The 16,837-nt window shown below is 40.6% G+C and overlaps 1 protein-coding gene across 1 annotated transcript in view; it reads right to left on the bottom strand.

Moving 5' to 3' along the window:
• LOC133486355 (XK-related protein 7-like) overlaps nt 1-16,071 on the bottom strand; it is a 59,039-nt gene extending 42,968 nt beyond the window's left edge. The window contains exon 1 of the mRNA XM_061791357.1: nt 15,418-16,071. Within this exon, the coding sequence (XP_061647341.1) occupies nt 15,418-16,031 (614 nt within the window). The 5' untranslated portion in view covers nt 16,032-16,071. The remainder of the gene's footprint in view (nt 1-15,417) is intronic.
• Nucleotides 16,072-16,837: the final 766 nt, after the last annotated feature.

Genomic DNA, 16,837 nt, shown 5'->3' with positions numbered 1-16,837 from the left:
AGACCTACAGTATATGACAAGTGTACTGTATCACCCAATGACTTATTTCTGTGTTTTGTGACTACATGTCACGATTAGAATGGTTTCTGAAATCTGTACTTTGTTTTGGTACTGACCGAATTCGGTCTGTGCTACCAAGTAGGGATTCATCTAAGTACAATCGGTACCATTATTCAGTACCTAAGCCCGACCGTTGCAGCAGGAGTGGAAGAGTTTTTTCCCAGTCTCTTCCTTATTGATTTATTATTCCTTATATACCAATTTCCATGGCGCATTGAACGCATCGATGCCGCACAAGAGCATAATGGTGTCACTCACAACAAACAATCATAAACCGCATACACTCCTTGAAGTCTCAGCGCCACTTGCACAATGGTCATTGCACCGGTCTATTGCAATTTTAGTCATTCGAACTGCTCTAAGTGCTAGAGGACTCTGCATCTTTTTGCACAATTGTTTTTGTCAATGTCTCTGTCTCCAAAGTGTTCTGTAAATTGACTGTCTGTTGTACTAGAGCGGCTCCAACTACCGGAGACAAATTCCTTGTGTGTTTTGGACATACTTGGCAAATAAAGATGATTCTGATTCTGATCATGTGGATCAAACACACTCAGAAAAAGGGTTACAAAAGCCATTTCTAAAGCATTAGGATAGGGAAAGCCATTATCCTCACATGGAGAAAACATGGAACAGTGGTGACCCTTCCTTGGAGTGGCCGGCCTACAAAGATTACCCCAACAAAACAGTAACGACTCATCCAGGAGGGCACAAAGGAACTCAGGACAACCTCTAAAGAGCTGCTGACCTCCCTTGCTTCAGTTACAGTCAGTGTTCATGACACAACAATAAAGAAGAGAGACTAGGCAAAAACGCTATTCATGGCTGAGTTCCAAGGCCAAAACCACTGCTGACCAAATAGAACATAAAGGTTGAGCTTTTTGGAAGGTGTGTGTCTCGTTACATCCGGCGTAAATGTAGCACAGCATTTCAGAAAAAGAACATTTTACCACCAGTCCAACATGGTGGTGGTAGTGTGATGGTCTTGGGCTGCCCTTCTCCTTCAGGACCTGGACAACTTGCTGTGATTGGAACCATGAATTCTGCTCTTTAACAGAAAATCCTGAAGGAGAATGTTCAGCCATCAGTTTGTGACCTCAAGCTGAAGCGCACTTGGGTTCTGCAGATCGATATCAATCCAGAACGCACCAGCAAGTTAACTTCTGAATGGCTTTAAAAGTTGAAGTCTAGACTTGAATCCAATTGAAATGCAGTGTCATGACCTTAAAAAGGCCGTTCATGCTCAAAACCCCTCCATTTTTGCTGAATTCAAACAATTATGCAAAAAAGAGTTGGCCAAAATATCTTCATGGAGATGTGAAAGACTTATTGCCAGTTATAGAAAACGCTTGAGTTCAGTTGTTGCTGCTGAGGATGGCCCAACCACTTATAAGGTTTAGGGGCCCAATACTTTTTCACACAGGGCCAGGTAACTGAAAAGTTTTATTTCCTTAATAAATGAAATCACCATTTAAAAACCGCATTTTAAGTTCACCTGGGTTATATTTGTCTATTTAAATTTTTTGATGATCTTAAAAATTAAAGTGGGGAAACTATGAAAAAATATAAAAAATTAAGAAGTAGGCCAATAAATTTTCTTGGCACTGTACCCAAAACTACATTTTAAGCACAATAGCTCATTATTTTGGGTCCAGATCCTCGTACTGTCTATGACAGTGAGCCAAGTTTTGAATTGCAGTAAAACCAGTGGCCAACGGTCTGCCACGAATGAAAACTAGTGGCACAACCCCACACGTTGTGTGACACTAGTTGGTTTTGGCCATGTCACACAGTGTGCAGCTGGCCTAAGTTGTTGTACTGCATCAACATTTGACACATAAAACCGTGATAGAAGGTACAGTCTTTATACATTTTCCCTTTTTTTTTTATCTCTCAATACAGCGTTAAGGATTGAAGTGTAGCCTATGATGCATCAAGTAGCTTTTAGTCCCATGTGGGACACGAGCGGTTCATCTCATAAAAGCTGCAGAGAATTACAGCTGATTTCCTTCAGTCTGCGTTTAATGGGCTCCAAAACCATTAGAACCCATTCAACAGCAAAATAGTTTAAGCACAGTTTGCCTTTCAGACTGCATCAGCTGCTTCAGATTTAATTCAAACACTAACATGGAGCAATTCTGACAGAGCGCTTCATTTAGAGCAATAGGCCATAAAACGAGAAACTTTGCTGCTCCCTGAGGAGTAGCTAGCAACTCTTTGCAGCCACTCATCAAGATGTGCAGACATTACTGGAGAGCAATTTATCACGTAGGGAGACTACATACCAGGAAAACTACAGTACAAGGGGTCATCTGTTTATGACTAGTTCTGTTCCTATGGCGGTGACATAACCCAAATTTGTACATAGTTGGAATGTGCTGTAGGCTATCATTAACCCTCGCTAACACAGCAGTAAAGTCATAAATATAGTAAATCTTTGTATGAAAAATTATTTTGGGCCACAAATATTAGGGGTGTCCCGATTCGATCTTTGAGATCGGAAATCGGTCCGATGTCAGCAAAAAAAAAAAAAAAAAGTATCTGATCATACTGGAACTAAAATCTCTGATTTTACCACTCTGACACAAGCAGTCCATTCCAAGTTCCACTCCAGTACTTCTATCCAGCAGCGCCCGGATGGCATGCAGAGCCCATGTGATCACAACAACAGGTTGCTAAGATGGTAACATAGTAGCAAGCATAAAGTCGTTTATTGACATTCCAGTTGAAATCCACTGTAAATCTAAACTCGTATAACAAAATAATTACACCTATTGAATGTTCAAATACATCACAGACTTTCTTTGTTTCTTCCCCCCCCCCCCCAAAAAAATCACTACCTCAAAGCTAACACACAAAATTAGCATTGAACTCGCACTTATATCTCTCAAAATAATGAATATTGGTACACAAATGCTGTATAAACATATACAAATAGCAAATATAACAATACTCTCTGTCAGTAAAAAATAACAGAATTGAACTTGAATTATTTTGTACTTTAAAAGTATAATTTGTATTTATTTATTGAGATGATTTTTTCATGGTTTTAAAATTTCTTTTTTTATTTAATCTATTGAAATGTAGAACATGCTTATGTTCAAGTTATTTTTTGTTAATAGTTGTATTGAAGTAATTTTTCAGGATTTTCTAATTTGTATTTATTTTATTCAGTACATTATTTTAAAAGTTATTTACTGTTATTTACTGTAACCCATTGGTGACTAAAAAAATTGGTCCGTTTTTCTCATACCAACTGTTGCTGATTATTGTTCTCTGTTTGAGTAATATCATTTGATAGAGCCTTTTCTAACATTTCATACTACAAAATAAGTATATATGATTGCTGATGATTATTATTTTACCGATCCGATATTTGTATCAGCCAAAACTCCAAGGTGCAATATCGGTATCAGATTGGAAGTTGGATCAGGACATCCCTAATCAATACAACACAGTGAAATGAAAAACAGCAAGTACGGCGGTAACTCAGAGTATCTTTTTGTGCTGTGTGACGACTTATTCTCTCGCCACGCGCCACTGGTAACTTTGAAATATTGTATATTGTTGACCATTGTAAACTGAAACCCCCTCTACTCTTTGTGCTTTATACATTTGAATGTGTACTCCAAACCCAATGCTATATAACACACAAATAACACAAATAATTCACAAAAACAAAACTGTTGTAAAGGCCATCTTTCAATCCATCCATCTGTCCAGCCTTCTGTCCATCCATTTTCTTCACCCCTTTTCCCTCCTTTGGGTTGCGGGTGAGTTGCAGCCTATTCAAGCTGACGAAGCGAGGTCACCAGTCAATCTCAGGACACAGTCATACTCACATTCAGACTTTTGGAATGTTTGTTTTAGGAATGTCGGAAGAAGCTGGAGTACCCATAGAAAACCCACACAAGCACGGGGTGTACATGCAAAAAATAATGCAAAACACTCAGACACTGCTTCCCACTGTAAAGGACAATAAAATGTAATGTCAAGGCCATCCCCACTGCAATAAAAAAACAAGTGGAAATTTACAAATTCTTCTTCTTTTCCTTTCGGCTTGTCCCTTTAGGGGTCATCACAGCGCGTCATCCTTTTCCATGTAAGCCTATCTCCTGCATCCTCCTCTCGAACACCAACTGCCCTCATGTCTTCCCTCACGACATCCATCAACCTTCTCTTTGGTCTTCCTCTAGCTCTCTTGCCTGGCAGCTCCATCCTCATCATCCTTCTACCAATATACTCACTATTTCTCCTCTGGACGTGTCCAAACCATCGAAGTCTGCTCTCTCTAACTTTGTCTCCAAAAAACATCGAACCTCTGATGAGCTCATTTCTAATTTTATCTAACCTGGTCACTCCGAGAGCGAACCTCAACATCTTCATTTCCGCCACCTCCAGCTCTGCTTCCTGTTGTCTCTTCAGTGCCACTGTCTCTAATCCGTCCATCATGGCTGGCCTCACCACTGTTTTATAAACTTTGCCCTTCATCCGAGCAGAGACTCTTCTGTCACATAACGCACCTGACACCTTCCTCCACCCGTTCCAACCTGCTTGGACCCGTTTCTTCACTTCCTGACCACACTCACCATTCCTCTGGACGGTTGACCCCAAGTATTTAAAGTACTCCACCCATGCTATCTCTTCTCCCTGTAGCCTCACTCTTCCCCCACCACCCCTCCCATTCATGCACATATATTCTGTCTTACTTCAGCTAATCTTCATTCCTCTACTTTCCAGTGCATGCCTCCATCTTTCTAACTGTTCCTCCACCTGCTCCCTGCTTTCACTGCAGATCACAATGTCATCTGCAAACATCATGGTCCACGGGGATTCCAGTCTAACCTCATCTGTCAGCTTATCCATCACCACAATTTACAAATTACACTGAAAAATAAAAACAAGGGATAAGGATTATGCGATATAACTACTAGGAAACCACAAATTTTCCTACTGGGCATCCAACAATTGATTATGGGACTGTATATTCATGCTGGGACTCTGGGTGTATATACCCACTCGCTAAACGTGTGGACGTGCATGAATGACTAGCGAATCCAAAAAGGGCTTTTAAACTATGAGGTGTTTTGTTATTTCATGAAGACACCTGGGAATTGTTTTAAAATGTGAAAAAAATGCATAATGTCTTCTTTAAAGACTATCCAAGCTGACCTATGCATACATTTAGTCTTGGAAAACCGAAAGCAGTGAGACCAATGTTCAAATCACGCATCCAAACAAATACATGCAGGACATTTGATTGACAGCTCCCCAGAGGGCTGTGGTGAATTATTCAGCAGAGGCTGACAGACAAACATCAGTCGGGAGCATCAGACAGGCAGGTGGCTGCGGATCATCAACACTTTCCCCGCAGGCATATTTTTATTCATAATCAATAACTATTGAATTTTACATGAGCCTTGGTGCATTCGTCCACCACTGCCGTTACATGCTTAAAGAGAAACGCCTTTTAAAGACACACTGTTGCTTCACACACTGCCGCCCACTGCCAGGGAGACGCATTGCAACTCCGACAGCCTGGCGAGTGGCGAGCCAATCCTTTTAAAGATGCTCCTTAGCATCAACGGCATGAATCTATCAAGGGTTCAAATGCTAACAACAAATCTCCGAAGACCAAGACAATAAAACATTTTTTTAACTTTAATAATGATGTACCGTAACATGAAGATGATTTTCATCCCAGATGTACCTCACACATCTCTTACTTTAACCTTATGAACTGTCATACTAGTGTGAAAAAAGGTATAAAAAAAATTTAAATAACAACAATAAAACTACTTTCTACTTCTACTTTAACTTTGATAACAAGTGAAGACGCATATGGTGAGTGGAGTGCATAAGTCTTGCTGCTCGGAATCTGAGTCCGCTTACTTCACATCACTTACATCATCCAGGACAATTGTTGAAATTAAGACTGGCTGATTATATGATCGCGATTAGTGATCGTGATAATTTTCAAATCGATCACAGTGATCAGCTGTGAGCTTATTTACTTGCTCAAACATGGCGGAAATGTGCGTGACAACAGCCAAAAAGAGTCACCCTTTTCCTGCTCTGCTTTCGCCCGCAAGTTGTGAAAGTAAACGTAATGACAGAATATGGAAATAGGGCATATGAGGGCAGTGAAATCGATGTCAGCTATGACTTGGAGTTATCCCCTGAAGATGAGGCTATATTGACAAGAGAAGTCACTCCACGTCTGTTGTGTGGTGGTCTCTCCAAAGCATTGTGGAGCAATGATTATGTGGAAAGCATAAAAATGCTACAGGCACACGTACGTGCTGCTGCACACGTCCTAATGTTACGTAGCATTAGCAGTTAGTCACTATTAGCTGTGCTGCCACCAAAGCAGCAACGAATCATGTGATCATCATTATTCAGGTGGTTTGGGAAATGACAAACTAGCTGATCTGATCATCATAACTGGAGAATGATAATGTTTACAATCCAAGGTGTCTTCATTCATCCTGGAGGGGGCAGTTTGGGTTGTTTTATATCTTGTATACATCCAAAAATATTCAGGACAAGAAAATAGTGTCTTTTGGATTATAGTTTTCCACATTTGTTGCACTGTTGAGTAAAAATTCTTCTATTTTTCTGTATTTATTTTATCAAATTTGTCTTATTTGCTTAGTATGCTAATATAATGTCGGGGTTACTGTTTTAAATGTTGATCACAAGGAGTATTGTTAGCAAAAGGTTCAAAAGAATATTTTTAAAAAACTTATATAATAATCGAGATCTGACAATAGGAAAAAATAAATCATGATCTTTTTTTTGCCATATCATCCAACTCTACTTCAAATATTGTTTTTAGTACATGTTCTTCTGAAAATTTTGGGTTGTGAATTGTTCAACCTCAGGGTTGTTTGACAGTACAGGTACTCTACTATGATACTATGGTTTGCGCCCTTTCTGGGTAACTTAACACGACAGAACCAATAAGTTTTCTCCTAGTGGAATTGCTGAGTAGCCGGTGGCCAACTGGTTTGCACAGTTCAGAGGTCGTGAGCTCAAATCCGGGCTCCAGCCTTCGTTGTGTAGAGTGTAGGATCTCCCCGTGCCTGCACTCCATTTTCCTCCCACATTCCAAAAACATGCATGTTAGGTTCACTGAAGATTCTTAATAGTTTCTGATTTTGAATGTGAGTGCAAAGAGTAGTTTGTCTGTTGGATGTGGTGCGCCTGCAGGCTTTCAGACTATGCAGCATCTCACCTCGAAGAGAAACGGGAAAAGAGAGAGGCTCCACTCCAGCAACATTAAACAACACACATTGAAGGAGAAACATTTTTTCAACTAAATGCTTGGTAGAAGACAACCACTATCCCACTTGACAAGCCAGTGCATCCTGGTGTTATACAATTGGTGAGACTGAAATGGAAATATTTTATTCACTAAAGACAAGGTGATGTGGGACATCTTATAATGCAAGGATGTTATTGCCACAATTAAGCACTGTTGAGAGGTGGGGCGAAAGTTAAGCAGTTTATTATCCGAGTGCAGGACAACTAGACAATTCAATCATGTGAGCTGACAAATTTTGTGTTTTTAGTTTTGACAGAATCACATGTAAGGCAAAAACAGATGACACGGACACCACACATCATTTTTTCTGTGTGTAGTTGATGATGTCGTATGCATGAGGAATTGCTTGATCTGAGGAGTCTGAACAAAAAATTGTGATGATTATGACTCACTGTTTTACGAAAACAGAAAAAAAGTGTCTTCAAATTTGAGGGGGAACAAACATTTGTTGTGATTTTAATTTTTTTTTTCATAACTAAAGTGATATTCATTTTCTAAGAACTATTTAGATCAACAAAAGTAATGGAAATTAAATTGATAATGCGTTGATGAATAACAATAATTTAATTAAGACAATAAGGTAATAGAGAGAATAAATGTTTGCGCGTGACATTTTATGCTGATGAAATGGATTGATGGATGACAAACAGAAATCTATGGGGTACGCCTCGTGGGGTAGTTGGTGCATTGCACTTTTGTCAAGTTTTTGACAAAAAAAATGACAAATTCATCAAAACTTAAGATGCCACTTCAATCAATCAATCAATAATATTTGTTCAATGGTGTCAAACTCTTGCTGCCCATGCCAGCCACAATTAAAGAGTCAGTGACAGGCTGGTGAAATTAAAATTAAAAGTGAGGGGCAATAATTCACAATCACACACATCCACCCACCCACACATGCGTGCATGCATGCACGCACACGCACACACACACACACACACACAGACACACGACTGAGCTGGCAGTCCTCCGCTTTAAAGGTGCCATATTTTACCAAATCAACTTTTTCTAGTATTTGAGATATACTGTAATATTGGCTCTATGGTGTCTCAGTAAACATGTGAACTATGAATTAAAATCGTCCACACATTCCTGAGTTTTAGACGTTTTTCTGCTGAAAGGCCTGAAATCAAGTCATTCGAATTTTTCGAGCGACAAATCCAAGGTGTTTTTTTAAATGAAATTGTCACTTTTATACTCAGTACATCTTAGAGAGTCCCTCTATGGAGGTCTAAATAGCCAAAATATGGGACCTTTAAGCCATCGGTCCACTTGGAACAGTTAAACTCTCACTGGGATTGATTGATCTGGTCTGGCACAAATTGACATCACAAATGATCACGAATGTCTAATTTATTTTCTTTCTTTCTTTCTTTCTTTCTTTCTTCTGTACGACTGGAGAAGACCACAATACAGTATATCCCCTTAAGCATCATCTGCGTTTTCTTATGCACTCCAATGTACAATTGAGGAGTTCAAACTATTGTTAGGTAGATATATCGGGAAGCTCGAATCAATCAATATTTTATTAATGCTCGATATGGAAAAATGGGATCATTGATTTGATTAAAAATATATTTTCTTTTTTGGTTGTAGTTTGCAGTGGCAGGGCAAAGGGAATATTGCACACGTTCGCCATGCTTGTGAATCAAAATTGCCTGTGTCAGAACTCAAAAGCCCTTCCCGGTGTTAATGGTTTAGTTTTTCCCCCCGCTTCGTAAAATGCTTCAATCTGCCGTCCAGCCGCTGCTGGCTCAGCAGTCAGGCTCATGGGCTTTCCCAGCCTCGGGGAGCTGCGTATCGAATTGAAGCATGTATATTTATTACCCCGACGTACGTTTGAAGTATCGATGGTCAATGTGTCCTGCAATTTACATTAGTTCTCACAGCTAGCCTTCTTTATCAATGCACGAGCCGCTAATACCACTTTGGTTGTCATGCCTAAGTGACTGCAGGGCCGAAGGAGGCTGGAAACGGGGACGTACGTAGCTAGGTACTCATTTGGGGGCCCACGGCAAACAGTCGTGGCCGCTCCCATTCCCCTTGATGTAATTTAGACCACTTTGTCCTGCTTTTGAAATCTTTTAATCTGTTACAATTATCTGACAGCTAAAGTTAGCCTACTAATATTTACCACCACAGATTTAGAATATTAATGTTGATCTTCAACTAACAAGCTTGAATTTGAGAAAATTCTACATATAGTCCTTAACATCCTTCTTGAGGATTATCAAATAATAAGTGAATCAATTTAACTTTTACGCTAATTGATAAGAACATTCATCAAAATGTAATATAGTTTACCATTTCAACTGCTTTTATACTCCCATCTTGGTGATGAAGTGTCCCCCCTGTCACTCTCCACTTTATCTCTAGTCTCGGTTGACACTGACACCAGTGCGACTGCTACTGGCAAGAGCATCATGATACAGTATTACATTTTTAACCCTAAGCCATGAACTTAAATAAATATATCAATATTCTACTGTGATTGAAGGTTTTTCGTTTTACAGTTCAATAGTGAAATAAAGATTTGTTCTTCATATCAATTCATCATAACACTTAGGCCTGGCCTAGAGGAAAGAGTTGTTTGTTTGTTGCCTATATTCAATGTTGTGTTGGTCATGCTATAGAATAATGTATTTATTGTGTTTAGTGGATAATGCTGAAGACTAAAAAAAAACTTCCTCCCAAAGAATGCTGCTGAATCGCAATATTTGTTTAAAAGAAAGAAACAAAAAAGAAAACCTTGCAATTAAGAGTATTTTCCCAAATCGTTCAACCCTACCCCTGATTGATGACAAGGTAGTTTTAATTGGGCCCACAGTGTTCAAGCTTATCGGCTTCCCAGTGACGAGGACTGGCTAAGTGTGCCTAAAGATGTAACCACCTAAACACACGAGTCTACAGTAACTACACAAGAGTGTGGGTAGGAGATTTTTATACTGTTTAGCCACATTGGATAAGAGGTTTCGTGAGCCATTCCCAACCCTGCAGTGGTGCACAACTGTACAGCATCACACAAGAGCGCTTTCTCATATTTGGACTAGCATAACATTTTGTTGAAGCACAAGCATCTTATCAGCCACATTGTTCTTAATTCTGCATCTCTCAGCATGTTATTGCTGATTATTGATGGACTTTATTACCATCTCTGCATGTAATTATGGAAAATCCCACATGCTCTCTTTCGAAATTAGCTGGCGTAAAGTGATTAGCAATGCTTAACACTGAGGTGTGGCCACTCATCTCTTACAGGTGAACTGATTTTATTCAGCACACAAGTATCTCTGTTAAAAATAATTGATATTTGCCACAATATTAAACCATGTGGTTATTCATTTATTTTTGTCTGTGATATTTCATATGAAGATTTCACATACATTTCAAAGGGATGACTTTGTAGGCATTCCCCCGGCAGTGGAACATCTTGTCTGTAATAAACCTCATTTTTATTTTACGACAGCACAACTGGGATATTTTTTGATAGGCGCTGCTGACTTTAAAACTCATTTTTTATTGCTCCAAGATGACGTCTGCTAAGCCCCCACCCCCAGCCCCACCCCACCCTCAGAACCACAGTCCGCCTGACTGTCTGCAGACTCAAACAAAGACACACTGACCACATTTTCTATTGCTTTGTCCTACTTTGAATTTTAAAGTGTTATTTCTTAAGGGTATTATTATTTCTTAAGAACCCTCTTGAGGAATGTTCTGTTTTATGTTTCTGCACAGTATATGTATATTACGTATGCCCTGTTTTTTTATGTTGAAACAAAAATCAATTAAGAATAATAATTTAACAATAATCCCATATATGTGGCCGGCCATGAGAAAATCAGCAACAAGTCTCCCGAGGGACATTTTGAGTTGTTTTTAGATTCTGAAAGTGTAGTTTTTAAGCTGTCTAACACAAGCCAATTTGAAAATATCTGAAGAAGATATGGCAATTTAAATGTGAGCATTCCTCCAACTAGTTTATTGAGAAATCCCGCCTCAAAGTTCTTCACAAACCTGTGGAGCCAGGTGCTCATTTGCATGACATTTACATGAGTCCTACCCCCTACTAGTGTCCCTATCCCCCAGTCAATAACCCATGTACTCAAAGCTACAGTAGCTAACTAACCTAGCTAACTTTATACAACAAACAATAGGCGGCATCCGCTTGAGCCATCTCATTTTCCAAGTCAAACAGAGAGTAAGTGCATCGTCAGATTTAATTCAAACCTCACAGAAAGCAAGAACAATAATAGTGAATCCCGTCCATGTAGTTTCCTGTTTTGTCTGAATACTATAGAAGTGGGATTTTTGACACTGAAACACTTTTTACAGTCAGAGCGTAATTTTCGACACCGAAATTGAGGAACATTTTCATCTTTGTCAACTTTGTTTGACTAAACACTAACATAACGTAGATAACGTTAATGACATTTTTCTTCTTTTTCTTTATTAAAAACAATAAAAATGGTTGTGATTTTATTGGGTACCTGTAACGGATTACGGGCATTTTTATTTATTTCAATGGAGAATAATGATTAAAAATACAAATAAATTGGAGGATAAGCGGTACGGAAAACGGATGGCGGGATGGAGTTATGAGGTTGGTCACAAAACAAATTAAACTCCTAAATCAAGGTACCATGGTGCATGCGTATGAACAGGGGCGTCAAACTGAGGGGGAAAAAAACCGACAAATACTTTTTGTAAGCGCCCTCCATGAAGGTGTTGTATGGGGGTCCAGAATTAGGTGCTACACAGGCATGTGCACACATAGCCACCAGGTAGTGCTCAAGCATCTGCCCTTTTTCCCCTGAAAGAAAAAAGTGCACTTTTTGCTGCAGCTGTTTTTTTTTTATTCATCAATATTTAAAAATAATAATAACAATTACTATCTCTGTCATCAATTTTACCCATAGTGGTTTGAAACCTGACAGGTATTCATTTGAATCCATCGAGAATTGTACATAACTCAAAACTCAACCTTTAATAATAAAATAAAAAATAAAAAATTAGTAACAAGCAAAATAATAACATTAAAAAATATAAATAAAAACAATATACTGTATATTCAGCAAATTGAAATAATTTTGGTAATCCTAACTGATCTAAAACAGGAAAATGTCAGTCTGATTTCATGTCAGACAGTTAGGGGAGAAAATGACTGAATCTGGTGTTCCTGCTGGGCACGCCTTGGCCTCTTAGGGGCATTGTGGTGCGATGCATGGATGGAGCTACACGTTTTCCGTAAAAAAGAATAGAAGAAGAATGTCGTGATAAAACATTAATTTACGTAGTTTTTACACGGATTAGGAAGCATACAGTGGGTACAGAAAGTATTCAGATCCCCTTCAATTTTTCACTCTTTGATATATTGCAGCCATTTGCTAAAATCATTTAAGTTAGTTTTTTTCCTCATTAATGTACACACAGCACCCCATATTGACAGAAAAAAAATGAATTGTTGAAATGTTTGCAGATTTATTAAAGAAAAACTGAAATATCACACAGCCATAAATTCTTCAGACACTTTGTTGTGACACTCAAATATTCAACTCGGGTGCTGTCCATTTCTTCTGATCATCCTTGAGATGGTTCTACACCTTCATTGGAGTCCAGCTGTGTTTGATTATACTGATTGGACTTGATTAGGAAAGCCACACACCTGTCTATATAAGACCTTACAGCTCACAATGCATGTTATAGCAAATGAGAATTATGAGGTCAAAGGAACTGCCTGAAGAGCTCAGAGACAGAATTGTGGCAAGGTACAGATCTGGCCAAGGTTACAAAAACAATTCTGCTGCACTTAAGGTTCCTAAGAGCACAGTGGCCTCCATAATCCTTAAATGGAAGCCGTTTGGGACGACCAGAACCTTTCCTAGAGCTGGCCGTCCGGCCAAACTGAGCAATCGGGGGAGAAGAGCCTTGGTGAGAGAGGTAAAGAAGAACCCAAAGATCACTGTGGCTGAGCTCCAGAGATGCAGTCGGGAGATAGGAGAAAGTTCTAGAAAGTCAACCATCACTGCAGCCCTTCACCAGTCACGGCTTTATGGTGCAGTGGCCCGACGGAAGCCTCTCCTCAGTGAAAGACACATGAAAGCCTGCATGGAGTTTGCTAAAAAAAAACACCTGAAGGACTCTAAGATGGTGAGAAATAAGATTCTCTGCTCTGATGAGACCAAGATAGAACGTTTTGGCCTTAATTGTAAGCGGTGTGTGTGGAGAAAAGCAGGCACTGCTCATCACCTGTCCAATACAGTCCCAACAGTGAAGCATGGTGGTGGCAGCATCATGCTGTGGGGGCGTTTTTCAGCTGCAGGGACAGGACGACTGGTTGCAATACCTTCTCCAGAGTGCTCAGGACCTCAGACTGGGCCGAAGGGTCACCTTCCAACAAGACAATGACCCAAAGCACACAGCTAAAATAACGAAGGAGTGGCTTCAGAACAACTCCGTGACTGTTCTTGAATTGCGCAGTCAGAGCCCTGACTTAAACCCAATTGAGCATCTCTGGACAGACCTGAAAATGGCTGTCCACCAACGTTCACCATCCAACCTGACAGAACTGGTGAGGATCTGCAAGAAGGAATGGCAGAGGATCCCCAAATCCAGGTGTGAAAAACTTGTTGCATCATTCCCAAAAAGACTCACGGCTGTATTAGCTCAAAAGGGGGCTTCTACTAAATACTGAGCAAAGGGTCTGAATACTTATGACTGTGTGATATTTCAGTTTTTCTTTTTTTAATAAATCTGCAAAACTTTCAACAATTCTGTTTTTTTCTGTCAATATGGGGAAAAAAATGAACTTAAATGATTTTAGCAAATAGCTGCAATATGACAAAGAGTGAAAATACTTTCAATACCCACTGTATATGCCTGTGAGTATTGTTATATTATCTGTGTGTGTTACTACGGAGTTTGTGTGTAAATATTTATTTGAAGGTAAATCCCACCCGTGCTGTAATGCTAATTGTAGCTAGCCTGTCAATGGGGGTTTCCATTGACTGTTAGCATTAAGCTGGACATTTCTAAAACAATCATGTGTGTCTTGTATTTATATATACAATGTGTGTAATTCTTTTTGTTGCGTTTGGTTAACAGTAAACTACACCTGGGGTGTCATTAAACAGTTTAAAGCATGCTCAGGGAGAGCAGAAGACTGTGTTTGTGTGTGTGTCAGACGCACGCACACACACACACACACACACACACGCATAGAAATACACACAGTTTGCATGTCACTTTCAGTCACTTATATTATTCCGGTACTAAAAATATTGCAAAAAGTTACATAGTCTAATATAAAACAAAGCTATTAATGTTCCAATTGGCAATACCTTTGTACCTTTGTATCATTTTACCACTTTGTGACATTTAAAATGTCATAAAATGAATAAAACCGATCTTTTTCACCCGATCTCGATCAGCTGAAAACCCCGATTTTCGAACACGTGATCGAATCGGGACATCCCTAATGAATACATAAATTAAAAAGTACTTGTTTTTTCTTAGTTGTATGACTCATCGTATGAAGTCGTGTGAAATGTGTCATTGTACTAGGCATATAATGATTTACTTTCCTCATCTTTCTTACAGCTAATGTCCTGTCTTTTGTTGTCTTCTCTCACTATATTATTTAGTTATTGTTTCACTGTCTCTCCCTTTTGTTTTGTTTTCTGTCCGACTGAATTTTCAATAAAAATCCATCAGCATACAACGACCCAGAGTAGCAGCTTAAAAACTCCACTGTGGCACAGTAAAAGTGTTCCGGCATAAAAGGGATACAGATCCCCCTTTCTGCTTGACCCAACAGGGGGGACAAGGGGAAATAAAGCGTGAATAATTTTGGTGATGGGTGCCCTTTTTGGCTTGAGCACCTGCCCCCAAAAATGTCTGTGCACCTGGCTAGTGCTGCACCCCTGCACATGACACACACACACACCAACGCACCATAGGAGTGTGCGAAGGCAGACTGAACACGTGTGCACGCGGTGCACACACACACACGCACACACACACGCATGTCCTACCTCCACACTTGTCCCAGCTGCAAGGCATGGAGCACCGTTTGAAAGACCCACACGCACACGGCGCAACATCTCCGAGGTCGCCCGCCCCTCTCGGTCGCTGCAGACGAGCAGGAGGGCGCGGGGACGGCGGTGGCGTTCGCCGCGTTCCCCACTTCCGCTGCCGCGCCCGGACCGCGCTGGTCGCTGTCCTTGGTTCCCAACACCGAGTCGCCGGTCGCTTCGCCCGCCGCTCCAGCCGACCCGTGAGCGCCGCTCACCTCCGAGTAGTCGTACACGAACCACCAGAAACTGAGGACCTGCACGACGGCCGACGGCACCACGACGAAGACGAGCGTCAGGCCGAACCACCAGTAGTCGTCTCGCAGGTAGTAGTCGGCGGCCAGCCACAGGTCGGTGGCGCCGTCGGAGAAGAAGACGAGAAGGGCGCACAATACCCAGCAGCAGTCCAGCAGCGTGTACGCCTGTCCGCCCGAGGGGCCGCGCCGGGACACGACAGTGGGAGAGGCGGCGCAGGCGGCGGTGGTGGTGGTGGTGGCTTGGCTTGGCTCCGAGAGGCTCCTGGGCGGGTTGTCATCTTCCACGGCCACCGCTGCTCCATCAGACTTAGCGGCCATGTTGGCTGGGGTAGCAGAGAAAGACGGAGGAGGTGATGGAGGTGGGGAGCAGGAGGAGCAGGAGGAGGGAGGGGAGAGGTGACGTCATAAATAGCCTCATCATCAGCCAATTAAGCGCCAAGGAGCATTTGGAAAGCTCACAGCGGCATGCGCGGGGTCTTGATATTTGCCTCCCCAAATCGACTCAAAGCACATGCATATGGCAGCAGATTCGTGGAGAATACTGGAGAGGGAATACTGGCAATGTTAATTGCTGTACGTGTAGCTCGAGCGAACAAAACAAACAAACAAAGATCAAGTCAAGAAATTGCATGGTACAAACATCTTCATTTTAATTAAATGAAATGTTTCAACAAAGGTTAAACGCCGCCTGCTGGACAAGATCATGTTTCAGTCACAGTGTTTTCCAACCTTGTGTAATTAAGCCAAGACAGATATTTTGCATTAGAAAAATCTCACAGCAACACCATCAAACAGAAATGTCACAAAAACTATATACTGTATACCTAACCTTTACATACTATTCATTTTTCATGCTCACAAATTATGAACGATGTATCTCTGCAAAATGTATTAATAGGCTGTCTGGTGTTAATACATGGGTGTGATCAAAGTGATGGCAGAAAAGTGCTCTTAAATGTTTTACACCACTCGTTTTTGGATGAAAACATCTGTATGAGTTTTGTTCCATATGTATCATTATTATTATGCTGTTTTACTCTTTCACTGTTTCGAGATCCCCCCCCATGACCTTTTTTTTTTTTTTGCTGGAACTTGTGCAAAATCCTCTATGAACACTGTCACGT

The sequence above is a fragment of the Phyllopteryx taeniolatus genome, chromosome 1 (genome assembly GCF_024500385.1).
Source record: "Phyllopteryx taeniolatus isolate TA_2022b chromosome 1, UOR_Ptae_1.2, whole genome shotgun sequence".
Lineage (NCBI taxonomy): Eukaryota > Metazoa > Chordata > Actinopteri > Syngnathiformes > Syngnathidae > Phyllopteryx > Phyllopteryx taeniolatus.
Note: the sequence above shows the minus strand (reverse complement) of the source record. Positions and strands in the feature narration are given on the sequence as shown.